A 16,951-nucleotide genomic window follows, 5' to 3' on the forward strand; every position below is an offset into this window, starting at 1 on the left:
GGGACTCGCCTCTGGTAAACGGGCGTTTATTGGGGCCGCGGGGTACAGACCGCGGGCGGCCGCATGCATGGCCGCGGGGGAAGGGGGGGCACCCGCCACCCCCCACCCTATTTACAGCCTGCCACCCCCTCGGGGACCCGGACCCCAGGGCCAGGCAGGGGTGGCACCCAAAGGGCACCCTTTGCCAGCAGAGAGTGGGCTCGGTGGGGACCCCCCCAGCCCCAGCGGTGCCCCCACCCCCCGGCTGTGCTTTCCAGGAGGGGGCCAGCGTGGAGGAGACACATTGCCCCCTCCCCAGGCTGTTAGCTCCAGGCTAGGGGGGGGGTTGTGCCCCAGATAACACAGACATTTTGAGACCCCCCCCTCCTGCACCCCAAATATTCACCGTGTCCCATCACTGCAACCAACGCACCCTCGTGGCACCCCCGGATGGGTGTCTCCAGCCCCTCTGGGTGCAGCTGAGGGGTTGCGTGTGTGTTTTTGCACAGCCCTGCTCGGCCTCAGCTGTGCCCGTGTCCGTGCGTCCATCCTGCTGCCTCCCAGGGATCCCCCTCCCCGGGTGCCGCGCTCCCTGGGGCCAACCTGGGCACGGGACGGGATGGACGGAGCGCCCCAGCACCCGGGGCGAAGCAGCCGGAGCGCAGGGCACTGCCCCGCGCCAGCCAGGGACCCCCCAAACCCAACCCAGGAGCACCCAGGGGGTGCCTGTCCCCCCCCAACCACGCAGCGTCTCGCCCCGTGCCCACAGCTCCTGCTGTCCAGCCACCCTTCTCTGTCCCTAGGGAGCCGGGGGACCCCAGTAGCGTCCTTGGGGAGGGGGGACACCCGCGTAGGGACCCTATTTTCCCGAGGGAGTCCGCTCCACGCCGTAGCGCAGGAGGTGGTGCAGGTCCGTGAGTGCCCGCGGGGGCCCAGCCCTGGGTGCCCGCGGAGCTGTGCCGTGTCGCCCGTAGGTGCCCGCCGGCCCCTCGCCGCTGTTGAACGTGTGGTTCCTCTTGAGGTGGGCGCCGGGGCGGCCGGTGCCATTGTTGGCGTTGAAGTTCAGCTGCTCCGGGTGCCAGGGGGGCCCCTCGGGAAAGTCTCCCCCCTCCCCACCGGGTGCCGAAACCACCCGTCGGCGATCGGGGCTGGGGCGCGGCGTGCTGGTGAAGTCGCCGTAGGAGCTACGGGGCGGACGGCGGGTGCCGGCGGCTGGGTGCTGCCGGGTGCGAGGACCCTCCTGGGGGTCCCGACCCCAATGTCCGTCACCCGAGGAGTCGCTGAGTTCAGCCTCCAGCTCCTGGTCCACCAGGATGGCGTGGCAGGAGAGAGGGATGCCCCGAGCCGAGCGGCCGGAGCTGCCGTGCAGCCGAGCGGTGCCCGCGGCGCTCGTGCCCGATCCACCGGGGTCCCGCAAGGCGGCGTTGATGATGTTGTGACTCTGCTCCCAGGTGCAGTTTTGGAGGGCGCCGGGGCAGCGTTTCTGCTGCAGCGGGGTCTGCTCCGGCGTAGGCAGGACCCCCGAGTCCAGGTCGTGTTGGGTGACCTTCCCCAACTCCTTGGACCAACCGTTGGGCATGAGCGGGGCCAGCAAGGCGCCAGGTTGCCCTCCGCGCGCTCGCCGCTCGCCCAGCCGGCTGACGCTCACCACCGACTCGCTGTGGGCCAGGATGGTCTCCTTGTCCTTGCGACGCGCCAGCTCCTTGCGGTCCCGGTGGCCGATGAACCAGCAGACGCTGAAGCCAGAGATGACGGCGCCGATGACGAAGGCGGCGACCGAGGAGATCACCAAGAGGTTCACCGAAACCAGCCCGTCTGGCTCGTCCACGAAGCTCTCGGTCACCAGCCCTGGGTGATGGTGGAGAGAGGGGACGTCAGGGAAAGAGGGAATGGCCTCAAGCTCCACCAGGGGAGGGTCAGGCTGAAGATTAGGAAAAAATTTCTCACAGAAAGGGTCATTGGTCCCTGTCCGAGGCTGCCCAGGGAGGGGGTTGAGTCACCTTCCCTGGAGGGGTTTAAGGGACGGGTGGACGAGGTGCTGAGGGACATGGGTTAGTGATTGATGGGAATGGTTGGACTCGATGATCCGGTGGGTCTCTTCCAAGCTGGTGATTCTATGATTCTAGGGGATGGACACGGATTCCACCACCACGTCCCCAAGCCCTGTCCTCATCCCGCACTCACCCTCACACTCGCCCAGGTGGGATGTGCTGCTGCCGGCGATGTCCTGCTCGAAGGCCACCCTGAGGGGGACAAATTGGGAGGGTCAGCTGGTCTCAAAGGGCCTGGCAGAGGTTCTCCCAGCTCGCTTCAGTAAGCAATGAGACTACAAGGTCTCAGCAGTCAGGGATGGCACTGGGGGAGCCCCTGAGACCCCACTGCCCACCCACCCCGTGTCCTGCAGCGTCCCCTGGGAGCCTGGTGGCTTTACCTGGGGTTGGGCTCCAGGAAGATGCAGGAGCCCTCGGGTGTCCAGCCGCAGTAGGGGTCCCGGCTCCCAAGGCAGTTCCTGGCAGGAAGCAAAAACATCAGGATCAGCCCTCACACAGAGGGGGACAACTCCCCAAGCGACCCTGACCCCACACCGTACCGTGCCTCAGTTTCCCCTGGCTGTGCTCCCAGCTACGCTGAGCCCTTCCCAGATGGACCAAAACGCAGGGTAAATTCCTGGGGTGGGAGGCAATTCCCCTGTGCTTTGTAATGTCATCATAGAATCACCAGGTTGGAAAAGACCCACTGGATCATGGAGTCCAACCATTCCCATCAACCACTAACCCATGTCCCTCAGCACCTCGTCCACCCGTCCCTTAAACCCCTCCAGGGAAGGCGACTCAACCCCCTCCCTGGGCAGCCTCTGCCACCGCCCAATGGCCCTTGCCGTGAAAACTTTCTTCCTAATGTCCGGCCTGAACCTCCCCTGGTGGAGCTTGAGGCCATTCCCTCTCGTCCTGTCCCCTGTCCCTTGGGAGAAGAGCCCAGCTCCCTCCTCTCCACAACCTCCTCTCAGGGAGTTGGAGAGAGCAATGAGGTCTCCCCTCAGCCTCCTCTTCTCCAGGCTAAACACCCCCAGCTCTCTCAGCTGTTCCTCTTGTTCTCCAGCCCCCTCACCAGCCTCGTTGCTCTTCTCTGGACTCGCTCCAGAGCCTCAACATCCTTCTTCCCCTGCCCCGAGCCCTGCGGAGGTGGGTGCACTCACTTCATGCAGCCCGAGTGCTGCTGGCAGCGAGCCACGGGCACCCTGGCCACGCACGGGGGGAAGGCCAGCAGCAGGGACCCCGCCGCCTTGTCCAGCTCCAGCCCCAGGAGCCGCCGCTCGTCCTCCATGTCCCGGCCACACCTGGGGACAGGGTAGAGCTCAGCGTGGCCAGGTCCTGATCCACAGCTCCCTGCCGTGGAGCCAGACCCCGCGCAGGCTGGTCCAGAGGAGGGCTACTCACCCATTCCCACCACATCATTCACCCACTGGCTTCTTGCATCCCTCCTCTGATCCATCCCCTCCAACCATCCATCCATCTCACCCATCAACCTATCCCCAGCCACCTCATTTATCCCACCCTGTCACCTTGCAATTGTCAATCAATCCCTCCCTAAACATCTCATCCATCTGCCCACCCATCAATCCTACTACCCCCTATTCATCCAGCTCTCCAAACACTCATCCACCCATCCATTCATACAACCATCCATTCACCCATCAACTACCCACCTGCCTACCTACCTACCTACCCATCCATCCATTCAACCATTCACTTATCAACCTGCCCACCCACCTACCTACCCACCTACCTTCCCACCTTCCTACCTACCTGCCTACCTTCTTACCTGCCTACCTACCTTCTTACCTGCCTTGTTACCTACCTACCCACCTACCTTCTTACCTACCCACCTACCTTCTTACCCACCTACCTACCTACCTTCTTACCTACCTACTTACCTACCTACTTACCTACCTACTTACCTACCCACCTACCTACCCACCTACCTACCCACCTACCTTCTTACCTACCCACCTACCTTCTTACCTACCCACCTACCTTCTTACCTACCTTCCCACCTATCCATCCATCCATCCATCCACCCACACGACCACCCCCAGCACCCACCTCCCGGGGTGGTAGGTCTCAAACTCCTCCAGGAAGACGCTCTGGCTGCCCGGGGCGGCGGGTGCGGTGCTGGTGCTGGCGTTGGGCTGGATGAGGAACTTGAGTACAGTCCCCGTGCTGGAGCCAAGGAAGACCACAGTGTGGTTTCCCCAGGGCCCCGCTGCATTGTCCACCACGATCTTGCGGAGCTGGTAACTGCACGGTGTGAACAGAGCAAGCATTGGGGTGTGTGGGAGCCCGCGTGTCCCCAGGGAGGGGGAAACTGAGGCAAGGTGGGGGCTGGAGCATCCCATGGGGATGGACCTGGCTGCAGCCAGAGCAGGGAGTCCCCAGGGAGCTTGAGGGGCCATGAAGATCCCAAAAGGGAATCGGTCCAGATCCCAGCCAGGAACCAGCCCAGGTCCCTCAAATCCCTTGGCAGGATCCAATCTGGCTCCCTGTCCCCAGTTTCATGTCCCCAACCCCACGTTCTTGTCGCCAGACTCATGTTCCCAGCCTTTTCCGCACATGTCCCTCCCCAACCTCATGTCCTTGTCCCCAGCCCTGTGTCCTCATCCCTACATGTCCCTCCCCAACCTCATGTCCCTTTCCCCAGCCCCATGTTCTCATCCCTACATGTCCCTCCCCAGCCCCGTGTCCCTTTCCCCAGCCCCATATCCTTAACCCCACACATCCCTCCCCAACCTCATGTCCCTGTCTCCAGCCCTGTGTCCTCACCCCTACTTGTCCCTGTCCCCAGCCCCATGTCCTCACGCCCACGTGTCCCTCCCCAACCTCATGTCCCTGTCCCCAGCCCCGTGTCCTCATCCCTACATGTCCCTCCCCAACCTCATGTCCTTGTCCCCAGCCCCATGTCCTCAACCCCACATGTCCCTCCCCAGCCCCGTGTCCCTGTCCCCAGCCCCACATGTCCCTCCCCAACCTCATGCCCTTGTCCCCAGCCCCGTGTCCCTGTCCCCAGCCCTGTGTCCCTGTCCCCAGCCCCACGCACGCACGTCCCGGCTGCCCTGCTGGCAAGAGGCTACGGCCGGAGAGCGCCGCTTGATTAATTCCCCATCAAGCAGCAATTAAGGCAGATTTAATTAGGATGAGACAATCTCGACTGCAAAGTTTATGAGATTTATCAGGTCTCCTGGCGCTCTCCTGGCTCTGGCACCCGTGCGAGAGGCTCCGGGCAGCGCCCACCAGCCCCCTCGCGCCTCCCCGGGACGGATCCTGCCCCGGGATGCTCACCGGCTCATGGTGCGGAGGATCCAGGGGACGTTGCCCAGGGATGGCACCGCCTCGTCCATCAGCGGGTGCGTCTTGACGAAGTTGAGGATCTCGTCGGGGAAGGTGCTGGAGGAGTTGTAGCGCATCCCCGGGGAGGCGCAGCACCCAGGCCTGCGGCCGCGGCACAACTCAGCGTCCCAGCCCTGACCATCCCCAGCTGGTCCTGGCCTTGGCTGGCACCGTTCTTGTCCCCATCTCCATCCCATCCCACCTTTCCTGCTGCTTTCAGCCCTGACTGCCCCTTTCCCCATCCCCACCCATCACTGCTCCGGCCAGTACCAGCCCTTGCCAACCCTGTGCTTGTCATAGAAGCATAAAATCAGAGAATTATAGAATCATAGAATAGTTTGGGCTGGAAGGAACCTTAACGATCATCTAGTTTCAACCCCCTGCCATGGGCAGGGACACCTCCCACTGGATCAGGGGCTCCAAACTCCACCCAACCTGGCCTTGGAGACTTCCAGGGATGGTGCAGCCACAACTTCCCTGAGCAACATGTTCCAGGACCTCCCCACCCTCATGGGGAAGAAATTCTTCCTAATGTCTAGTCTAAATTTGCCCCTCTCCAGTTTATCCCCATTGCCCCTCATCCTGTCACTCCAAACCTTTGTGAACAGCCCCTCCCCAGCTTTCCTGGAGCCCCTTTCAGTGCTGGAAGCTGCTCTAAGGTCTCCATGGAGCCTTCTCTTCTCCAGGCTGAACAACCCCAAATCTCTCAGCCTGGCCTCAGATTGGAGGTGCTCTTGTCCCCATTGTCATCCCTGTCCCCATCCCCATTCCTGTCCCTCCCAGCCCTGATGAATCCCCATTCCTGTCCCTGTTCCCATCCTTACCCCTATTCCCACTCCCACCACTCTCCGCACAGGTACCAGCCCTGGCTGTCCCTGTCCCCACCTCCATCTCCAAGCCCCTTCCTGCTGGTCCCAGCCTGGCTGTCCCCATCCCTGTCCCCACAGCACGTCACTCACCGGGGCTTGGGCACCATGTCCTCGGGCACCGGCGTCCAGATGGACTCAGGAGATTTCTGCTCGCGGAAACGTCCCTCGAAGACGGCAGCCACTTGGGTCATGTCGAAGGCGCACACGGCCGAGCCAGGGATGCTGCAAAGACGCAGTCATGGGGTGAACACCTCAACCCATCCCCACGCCCCACACGGGCGCTGAGGCCGTCCCAGCCCAGCCCCAGGGGTCTCAGTGGGGCACAAGGGGCTCTGGACCTGTTGGCAGGCGTGGAGAAGACGGCCAGCACCACGGGGCGCCCATCCAGCTCCAGGATATCCGTCACAGCTTGGATGACGTTGAAGTAAAAATGCGAGTCGCCCGGCACGGAGCAGTTGAGCCGGGCCTTAAGGAATGAGGTCCACTGCTTCTCCAGTACCCGCTGGGAGCCCCCCATGTCGTTCTTGCACACCCGGGCCACGCGGGACACCACCACCTACGGGATGGACACGCATCACCCCCTGGTACCCAACCCCAATGACCTTCCCCTTGTCCCTGTCCCCACACCAGGTGTCCTGGGCCACCGTGGGAATGTCATAGAATCATAGAATCACCAGGTTGGAAAAGACCCATTGGATCATGGAGTCCAACCATTCCCATCAATCACTAACCCATGTCCCTCAGCATCTCGTCCACCCGTCCCTTAAACCCCTCCAGGGAAGGGGACTCAACCCCCTCCCTGGGCAGCCTCGGACAGGGACCAACGACACCTTCCATGAAAAATTTTTTCCTAATGTTCAGCCTGTTAACCTCCCCTGGTGGAGCTTGAGGCCATTCCCTCTCGTCCTGTCCCCTGTCCCTTGGGAGAAGAGCCCAGCTCCCTCCTCTCCACAACCTCCTTTCAGGGAGTTGGAGAGAGCAATGAGGTCTCCCCTCAGCCTCCTCTTCTCCAGGCTAAACACCCCCAGCTCTTTCTGCCACCCCTCTTGTTCTCCAGCCCCTTCCCCAGCTTCGTCTCCCACCTTCTCCAGGTAGTTGAACTCCATGGCGATCTCCCGGAAGAAGAAGTAGACGTGGCTCCTCCACTCCACGGCGTGCACAAAGTAGGGCTCTGTGGGGACAGCAGCAGGGTCAGGGACATCCCAGGAGGGTGTAAAAGGGGATGGGGACCAGTGCTGTGCGGCACACGGCTGGCACCACGCTGCAAGAGGCACCTTTGAACCATTTGGAGTCGTGTTTGACCGTGCGGAGGGTCGGGCTGTCCCCAAGGCTACGGTAGATGACGGCGTCGATGGCCAAGAAATCCGTCACGGTGGCCGTGAAGAGCATCCCCCCTGCACAGGAGAGAGGTGTCAGTAGGATACGGGGTGGGGACAGCGAGCGAGAAGCCCGATGTGGCACCAACGGTGCCATCACTGACCTGTGAAGAGGGCCACGTTGGCGTGTTTGGGGTCGTAGGGACACCGGGCCATGCCGCTGATGTTGTCCCCAACGGGCTCCAGCGTGTCCATCTACAGAGGGCGAGACGGAGCCGTAAGCGAGACCACGAAGACAGAACCCTCACCCTGGACATGGGGGGGGATGAGACACGGGGGTGTGGGGGCGACTCACGCTGTAGTTGGCGCAGACGGGGTTGAAGGCGTTGGTGCCGCAGACGAAGAGGAGGCTCTCGTTGCGCACCAGCAGCACCTTGATGAAGTTCCGGCACTCTGCCTGCGTCAACGAGAAGAGATCGTCACCCTTGGGCACCCTGTCCCCTCCATCCCACCCCTGGGTGCTCCCACCTGGGTCCCCATCACCATGGGTCTGGTTCGGGGGGGTGTTTTCACCCCAAAATAACCTTCACGGGACCTAGAAATTGGCTTTTTGGCAGATGCTGGGATGCGCGCGCCCAGCACGGTTGGACTCGATGATCCGGTGGGTCTCTTCCAACCTGGTGATTCTATGATCCATGCTCCCAAAATAATTAATTACAAACCCAATTATCCAAGCGGCCAATAAATCACGGGGACACAACCGCTGGCAGCAGTTGGCAGGCAGAGGGTGACAGCGGCGGGGGGAGAGGGGGGCTTTGTGGGCGTGACGTGGGGTGCAGAGGGTGCTCGGTCCCCACCCCGGGGGGGTCTTCGTGGGTGCAGCCCCCCCAAGCCCGTACCTCGTGCTTCCCCTTCATGCGGCAGATGCTGATGTCGTGCTGGTTTGAGCGCCACGTCAGCTTCTAGAGGGGGAGAAAACCCAGCGTGGGACTCAGCCGAAGCCGGGGGACCCCCCAAAACTACCCCCCGGTACCTGGGGTCTCGGCACTTACCCGGTGGTAGCGCATCTCCCCGGCACCGCTGGGCTCCAGGCTGACGCGATAAACGTTGTCCCTGGGGAGGGACACGGGGGTCACCACGCTGCAGAGCTCCTACATACGATGCTGGGGGTGCCCCGAGGATGTGGGGGTGCGAGGTGTGTTGGAGGAGGGGGTGGGATCCACCGCCAACCCCCTTGGGGAGATGTGGGGGGATAAAGCATCACCAGGGCAGTGACAGCCCCATCGGAACCCCCCAGGGTGTCCCATCCAAGGCAGATTTTGGGTGTCCCAGGGCAGGTAGGGGGGGTCCCACCCTGGAAAAACAGTTTCAGGGGGGTGCTGGGATCCCACCCCCAGTGAGAGGAGGTTTTGGGGTGCTGAGGTTCAGACCTGTCTCCGATGAAGAGGGTCCGGTTGACCTTGAGGATGCGCTGGATGTTGAGGCGCTGGGTTCCCCCACCTTCAGGGCCGCCCGGGCGGCTCGTCCCGTGGCCCACGAAGACGGCGTAGTGCTTCACGTCTAGGGGGGCACGTGGAGGGGGGGGTCACAGGCTGCTGGAGCACCCCCCGAGCCCTCGGTCCCCCAGCCAGTCAGGGAGAACCCCCTCACCCAGCCCTTCCCAAGGGTTCCCCCCATCCTGCCTTCACCTCCAAGAACGCCCAAACCCCTTTCTCAGGGATGTTCCCTCCTGTCTTCCCCCCAAAGCACCCCAAAACCCCTTCCCATGGGTACCCCCATCCTGTCTTCACCCCAAAACCCCTTCCCATGGATGCTCCCATCCCATCTTCACCCCAAAACCCCTTCCCATGGGTACCTCCATCCTGTCTTCACCCCAAAACCCCTTCCCATGGATGCCGCCATCCTGTCTTCGCCCCAAAACCCCTTCTCATGGGTGCTCCCCTCCTGCCTTCACTCCAAAGCACCCCAAAACCCCTTCCTTTGGGTGACCTCTCCTCCTGTCTTCCCCCCAAAGCACCTCAAAACCCCTTCCCATTGGTACCCCCATCCTGTCTTTCCCCCAAAGCACCCCAAAACCCCTTCCCATGGGTACCCCTACTCCTGTTTTACCCCCAAAGCACCTCAAAACCCCTTCCCATGGGTACCCCTACTCCTGTTTTACCCCCAAAGCACCTCAAAACCCCTTCTCATGGGTACCCCCCGCGTGCTTTCCCCCCAAAGCACCTCAAAACCACTTCCCATGGGTACTCCCATCGTGTCTTCCCCCACAGAACCCCAAAACCCCTTCCCATGAGTGTCCCTGCTCCTTTCTTCACCCCAAAGCACCCCAAAACCCCTTCCCACAGGTGCCCCCCTCCTACCTTGCCCCCAAAGCACCCCAAAACCCCTTCCCATGGGTACTCCCATCATGCCTTCCCCCACAGAACCCCAAAACCCCTTCCCACGAGTGTCTCCACTCCTTTCTTCACCCCAAACCCCCTTCCCATGGGTGCCCCCCTCCTGCCTTGCCCCCAAAGCACCCCAAACCCCCATTCCCTCTCTGTGCCGAGCCGTATCTCCCCTTGCGCATCGATGCAGCCCCCTGATCCCCCCCCCCCGCACCCCCCAGGACCCCCGGGTGTGCACTCACAGTCCTCGGGGGCCACGGCGATGGGGCCAGGCTCCTCGGGGAAGGTGCCGTGCGCCGTCCTCTCCAGGGCGAGCAGGAGCAGCAGGACGAGGGGGATGCGGGGAGGGGTCCCCATGGTGTCCCCTGGCACAGGTGGGCACCCACCGCACCTGCGGGCACGGGGAGAGGTGGGAGGGAGGCAGCAGCCACCTGGCTGCCTGGGTTTCCTCCCCATTGCACCCCACTGCCCTCCTGCACCCCAAACCCATCGTCCGGTGCCCCCGGCGTCTGGGGGCTTAAGGCGTTGGCGCTGGGTTGGTGCCAGCGGCGAGGGGCCGGCACGGGATGCGTCTGGGATTGGCGATAGGGAAGAAAATCCTTCCCGGGTTGAAGAATTTCAAATATGCTGGGAAAAGCGGCCCCCGCTGAGCCCCCCGAGCGCCTGCGCGGCTCCGTACTGGGGCTACTGGGCCCAAACTGGGGTCCCCACCAAGCGCTGCGGTGCGGCTGTGCCAGCACGGGGTGGCACGGCAAGACCGGGGACATGGAATCATAGAATCACCAGGTTGGAAAAGACCCATCGGATCATTGAGTCCAAGCATATGGGGACATGGGGAGCCAGCAAAACTCTTCCCCATCCCGAATTCTTTCGGGACGGCTCGGAAAATCCTTGGGAACACGTCAGGTGCCACGGCATCACCACCCCTGGGCAGTCCCAGTGCCACCGTCCCCGTCCCCCACAACGCAGAGACACCATCACCAGGGATGGGGGGAGGAGGAGGGCTGGGTAATTAACAGCCAGGCAGTGATTTGATTGATTATCAATTCCGGGAGAGCAGGGATTGGGTTTGATCGAGCCGAGTCCCCTGCGGGGACACGACGGGTGACATTGTGCGGGGCCAGGATGCCGACAGCGCCAACGGGGAGACGTGTCACCATCCCCTCTGCAGTGCCACCAGCTCTGGGTGGCCCTGTCCCCATCCTGGTCCCCTCCGAGGTCTCACAGCCCCTGGGGACAACTGACCCTGACCCCACCGTGTCACAGCCCCAGCGAGACCTGACCCTGGTGGCACAGCCCTTGGGGACAACTGATCCTGTCCCCACAGTGTCACGGACCCCAGGGACACTCAACCTTGTCCCCATAGTGTCATGGACCCCAAACCTTGTCCCCACAGTGGGGCATCCCAGGGACTCCAGACCCAGTTCCCACAATGTCATTGACCCCAGGGACACCCGACCCTGTCCCCACAGTGTCAGGGACCCCAAACCTTGTCCCCACAGTGTCACGGACCCCAAACCTTGTCCCCACAGTGTCACGGACTCCAGGGACACCCAACCTTGTCCCCACAGTGTCACAGCCCAGGGACTCCAGACCCAGTTCCCACAGTGTCATTGACCCCAGGGACACCCGACCCTGTCCCCACGGTGTCACAGCCCCTGGGGACACCCCCGCGGGTGGGTTCAGACACACTCACCCTTCCGGGGTTGGCCACAGCCACGCAGGGCCAGGACACCAGCTGTGCAACGGGGCTGTGCCTCAGTTTCCCCACCTGCCCAAGGAGCAAAAAGCAGCGCCCATCACTAAATATTTCTATATATTTCTACTAAATATAACCCAATATGGCCAAATTCACACCAAGGAGTGGGATGGAGGGGGATATTTCCCCTCAAAAGAGGGAAACGAGCTGTTTCTGGCAGAGAGAGCTGCTGGTTTGTCACCCACAGTGTGACATGGGTGACAGACTGGCCAGGACAGACCATCCCCTGGGTTCCAGTCTGAAAATTTCTGCTTTTTAATCCATTCCTTGTGCCTGAGCTGCTTTGTAAAAGACATTATCAATTTAATTATTGCTGTAATTAAAGTCTCAGAGGCTTTTACCACCTGAGCTGAATTAGGGGGCTCCCACAGAGCCCCCTCAAGCCCAACCTCATTAACCAAACAAGCCATCCGGCTTGGCTAACGATGTCCCCACGCTGTAACTACTTAGCTAACGATGTCCCCATGCTGTAACCACTTGGCTAATGATGTCCCCACACTGTAACTACCCCCCCCCCAATGCAGCATCCCACAATCACCAAAGTGTCCCTATAAGGCACCCCAAAAAGCAGCTCAAGGGAAAGGCTCAGCATCTAGCAGCCACCTGAGAATCTACCCACCCCATGTGGGATTTGGGGTGGGAGGAGGGGGTGCTGCCTGTAACCCCAAGCTGGGGGGTCTGGTGTCACCGTGCCCCCCAAGCCTGCGTGGTGACAGCGAGCGGGCACGGGGTAACCGGAGCCTCCGGCAACATAAATGCCTGCGATTGTGCGGGCAAAGAAAAGGCAGTGGGGAGGAGAGGGGGACGGCGAGGAGAGAGGGGGGGGACACACAGGGACCCATTCACAGCGGTGGCGGAGGAGACGGGGGGGCCGTCGTGCTGCTCCCCAGCACGGCTGTGGGGAAACTGAGGCAGCAGGGGCCTGCGTGGGGAGGCGTTGGGGGGGGGTCTGCAGGAGATGGGGGTCTCCAGCCTAGACATCTCCAACCCCGAGGGGCTAAAGAGCCTCAGGTGTTTCCCTTGTCCTCCCCCCTGCTGCAGCCCCCCTGCCCTGTGCCTCAGTTTCCCCGTTTGGAAGCGCACTCAGCCCTCACCCTCTGCTCACAAAGCTTTGGGCGCAGGGGAAGCCGCTTGCCCCGTCCCTCCCCCTCTGCGCATCCCCCCAGACCCCAGCACAGGAATGGGGTGTGTCGGGGGGGGGAGCCCCCCACTTTTCTCCCCCTCTGGCTGCAATCCCTTAGGCGTTGCAGCAATCTTGGAGCACGCTGGGGTCCCTCCCTCCTTGCTTCCCAAGGGTGGGAGCCCTTCCCCGTGGCATCTCACCCCCCATCCCAGCCCCGGACCCCCCGCTTTGCCCACCTGAGCTCCTCCGGCTGCCTCCCCAACACTCCGAGGGGGGGTCCCGGATGCCTGGGTCTCATGGCTGAGGGGTTGGGGGTTGGGTCCCCCCCTTCCAGGACGTCGCTAGGGTCTCCGTCGTCCCGAAAGTGGCTCAGCTGTCGTATAACCCCCCCCTCCCTCCAGGGACCCCCAGGGCCCCCCACCCACGCCAGGTGGGAAGGTAGGGCTGATGTCACCCGTAACCGGAGCCACCACCCTGGCAGCTGTCACTGCAGCGGGGACCTGGGGGGGGGGGTCACCCATGGGACTCCCCGAGCGACACCGTGGCGTCCCCTCCGAAAGCAGCATAGGAAGACGCCAGCACAAGCCCTCCCGGTGAGACCCCCCCCCAACCCCAATCCCAAGCCATGGTGGGGACCGAGGTGCCACCGTCACCCCCCCTGCCATCCTCACCGACCACCTCTCAGCTCATGGGATCCCAGATTTCATCCGCGCCGGCTCAGCCTCAAAGCTTAAACCCATCACCAAGGCACCACAAAAATGGGGGGGGGGGGGCAACACCAGGAGGCACACCGGCAAAGGGAGGGGCACCAGCTCCAAAATCCCTTAAAATACAACTTTTTAGGGGGAAAAGAGCAGCAGGGGCCCAGCAGAACCAGCCTCTAATTACTAGGGTTCGTTAGGAGGCATCTAACAAGGGGGGGCATTATTCAATCCTCTGTATGGGGGGGGGGGGGACACACAAGGCATTATCTCAATATCTAAATCCCTTCCCTTTTCATTGAGCTAATGCTGGATTTGATCAGCTGTTGGGGGTAATTTTCTCGAGAAAGCACCCAGCACCAATAAGCAATCAGCAATTAGATATGCTAATGAGGTCCTTATAAGCAGTATTAAAGAAATAAGCCCCCCCCGTGACTGGCCAGCCCCCCAAAAAGTGGCTCCTGGTCCCCAGAGCATCCCTTGCTCTGTGGGGTCGCTCGGGGGGGGTGGCACCCCCTTAGCCAGAGGGGGTGGTTGGGGGTACCCCCATTGTCAGAGGGGGTGGTTGGGGTGTCAGAGGGGGTGGTTTGGGGTCCCCAGCAGAAGAAGTGGCCATGGGGATGGGGACCCCCCCCCCCCCCAACCCAGCTGCTGCTGCCGCCGGGGCTGGGGGGCTCCTTCTCCCCCCCTGGTTTCCGATCCAGGGCCGGTTCAGATGGCAAAGCCAGGAAGCAGCTGTCCCTGCGACGGAGCAAATGTCACCCCGGCCACCTGGCACTGCGTGCTGGCCCCCCCAGCCACGTCCCCCCCCTCCCCCGCCAAGCAACATCTCCAGGGGCTGTAGGCACCCCCAGAGTTGGGGTCTGAGGGGACACAGGGGACCCCATCATCGGTGGGGTCACCATGCTGGGTGACAGGGGTGGGGGCTGCCAGCCTGGCGGGGGACACACGGCACCCACCATTTACCTTGGCGCTGCTGCGGCCCCGCCAGCGGCTCAGATGTCCCCCCAGCCTCCTGCTCCGGTTACCGGCTCCGCTTACAGCTGCCGTTTATAGCCCCCATGCCCTCCCCAGCGCCCACGACACCCCCCCAGCCACCAAAGGGGGTCCGACCACCCCAATCACAGAATCATAGAATCATAGAATCACCAGGTTGGAAGAGACCCATTGGATCATTGAGTCCAACCATTCCCATCAATCACTAACCCGTGTCCCTCAGTGCTTCGTCCACCTGACCCTTAAACCCCTCCAGGGAAGGGGACTCAACCCCCTCCCTGGGCAGCCTCTGCCAGGGACCAATCACCCTTTCCATTTCCTGAACCTCCCCTGGTGGAGCTTGAGGCCATTCCCTCTCGTCCTGTCCCCTGTCCCTTGGGAGAAGAGCCCAGCTCCCTCCTCTCCACAACCTCCTTTCAGGGAGTTGGAGAGAGCAATGAGGTCTCCTCTCAGCCTCCTCTTCTCCAGGCTAAACACCCCCAGCTCTCTCAGCCGCTCCTCTTCTTCTCCAGCCCCCTCACCAGCTTCGTTGCTCTTCTCTGGACTCGCTCCAGAGCCTCCACATCCTTTTTGTACAGAGGGAGAATAATCCTGTCCCCAGGATGTCCCAGCTCCAGGGAAGAGCCCTGTGGTAACAAACCAGGGCACGGAGCCCCATCATTATCCAGGTTGCCACACGTGTCAGAAGCAACCCCTAAAACCCCAAAGCAACCCCGGTGCCGAGAAAACAACCCTGCAATAACAAACCCACAGATCCCGGCAGCTGGGAGAGCCAGAGGAACCGAGGGAAGGGCCGGGGACGCTTGGACCAAGCGCTCAGCCCCACATCCTGCTCATTTTTTTAAGCCTTCATAAAGTTTGGTTGTTGTAGTCGGTGATTTTATTTCCATTTTGGTCTCTCCCGTTGCCAGCTGCGCTCGGCTGCTCTGCTCCAGCTGGGAAAAAGGGGCTTTTAATTGCTCCAAGCTCAGGGGTCAGCACCTCGAGTTCAGATCTCTACGCTTCGCATCGCTTATTTGTAGTTAAATAAGATTAAATACTCCATCTGCTCAGTCAAACGCACCCAGAGGGCTGGGGGGTGTAGGGGGGGGTGCTGGGGGGTGCAGCCCCCGGGGTCTCCGCTGTGTCACCGTCCCCAACATCACACTGTCCCGAGGGACCTGGAGCTGCTGCCTACAGCGTGTTCCCACCTGGACCGCTGCTCTGCTCTCCCTCCTGGGGACACCAAGGGATGGGGACCCCATGGGGACAGAAGCCTCGGTCACACCAAGCTCCTGGAACAGTTAGTGGGAAGGAGCTGCTGGTGCCCTGGTGTGAACTCAGCTTTTTCCCGGCACCTTCTCCTCCTCCTCCTCACTGCCGTGACCCAGCTCCATCCCGCGCTCTGCACCAACTTCAAAGGCTTCAGCAGGTCCCGCTCCCCCATTCCATCCTTCATCCTGCACCCCAGCCCATGTCCCCCAGCCCATCCTGCACCCCCCAGCCCACCCTGCATCCCCCAGCCCAGCCCATGTCCTTCATCCCAGCCCGCATCCCCCAGCCCATCCTGCATCCCCCAGCCCAGCCTACATCCCCCAGCCCATCCTGCATCCCCCAGCCCAGCCCACATCCCCCATCCCATCCTGCATCCCGCATCCCATCCTGCATCCCGCATCCCCCATCTCATCCTGCATCCCCCAGGCCAGCCCGCATCCCCCATCCCATCCTGCATCCCCCAGCCCAGCCCGCATCCCCCACCTCATCCTGCATCCCAGCCTGCATCCCCCATCCCATCCTGCATCCCAGCCCACATCCCCCATCTCATCCTGCATCCCAGCCCGCATCCCCCATCCCATCCTGCATCCCCCATCCCATCCTGCATCCCAGCCCGCATCCCCCATCCCATCCTGCATCCCCCATCCCATCCTGCATCCCAGCCCGCATCCTCCATCCCATCCTGCATCCCGCATCCCCCATCTCATCCCCCATCCCATCCTGCATCCCAGCCCGCATCCTCCATCCCATCCTGCATCCCGCATCCCATCCTGCATCCCCCAAGCCCAGCCCGCATCCCCCATCTCACCCTGCATCCCATCCTGCATCCCCCAGCCCATCCTGTGTCCCCATCACCCCAGCACAGGGACACCCTGAGCCCCGACGCGCTGGAGCGAGGCCGGCGTGGGTGCCGGCACTGCCGGGGTGTGGGATGGGATGCAGGATGTGGGATGCAGAACATGATGTGGGCTGCAGGGTGGGATGCCAAATGCAGCACGCGACGCAGGATGCAGGGTGGGATGTGAGAGAGGATGTGGGATGTGGAGTGGGATGCAGGGCACAGGGTGGGATGGCGGATGCAGGATGGGGTGCGGGATGCAGGATGGGATGGGGGATGAGGGCTGGGATGGGGGCTGCAGGATGGGATGGGGGATGCAGGATGGGATGGGAGATGAAGGATGGA

The 16,951-nt window shown here is 62.2% G+C and overlaps 1 protein-coding gene across 4 annotated transcripts; it reads right to left on the reverse strand.

Annotated features, from left to right (window-relative positions):
* Positions 1-5: 5 nt before the first annotated feature.
* On the reverse strand, positions 6-14,569 carry SEMA6B (semaphorin 6B). Of its 4 annotated transcripts, none has more exons than XM_069878005.1 (17): positions 14,485-14,569; positions 10,178-10,326; positions 8,979-9,108; positions 8,601-8,661; positions 8,448-8,510; positions 7,904-8,005; positions 7,713-7,803; positions 7,507-7,626; positions 7,315-7,403; positions 6,571-6,788; positions 6,323-6,454; positions 5,316-5,465; positions 4,083-4,277; positions 3,176-3,316; positions 2,411-2,488; positions 2,164-2,222; positions 6-1,827 (listed from the first exon to the last, which is right to left on the reverse strand). In XM_069878005.1, exons 2-17 carry the CDS (start codon positions 10,290-10,292, stop codon positions 839-841), a joined length of 2,733 nt encoding a protein of 910 aa, XP_069734106.1. In that variant the 5' UTR covers positions 10,293-10,326; positions 14,485-14,569; the 3' UTR covers positions 6-838. The 4 variants fall into 4 exon arrangements, with proteins under 4 accessions (XP_069734106.1, XP_069734105.1, XP_069734107.1 ...); XM_069878004.1 differs by lacking the exon at positions 14,485-14,569 and adding an exon at positions 13,054-13,076; XM_069878006.1 differs by lacking the exon at positions 14,485-14,569 and adding an exon at positions 11,632-11,696.
* Between the last annotated feature and the right edge of the window lie 2,382 nt (positions 14,570-16,951).

This window comes from Phaenicophaeus curvirostris, chromosome 28, assembly GCF_032191515.1.
Source record: "Phaenicophaeus curvirostris isolate KB17595 chromosome 28, BPBGC_Pcur_1.0, whole genome shotgun sequence".
Classification (NCBI taxonomy): domain Eukaryota; kingdom Metazoa; phylum Chordata; class Aves; order Cuculiformes; family Cuculidae; genus Phaenicophaeus; species Phaenicophaeus curvirostris.

Coding starts and splice junctions, on each gene's coding strand:
- SEMA6B (XM_069878003.1), bottom strand. CDS start 10,391: ATGGGGAGGAAACCCAGGCAGCCAGGTGGCTGCTGCCTCCCTCCCACC. Junction 7,404..7,506: donor CGACTCCAAATGGTTCAAAG/GTGCCTCTTGCA, acceptor CTGTCCCCACAG/AGCCCTACTTTGTGCACGCC. Junction 5,466..6,322: donor GACATGGTGCCCAAGCCCCG/GTGAGTGACGTG, acceptor CCGCGGCCGCAG/GCCTGGGTGCTGCGCCTCCC.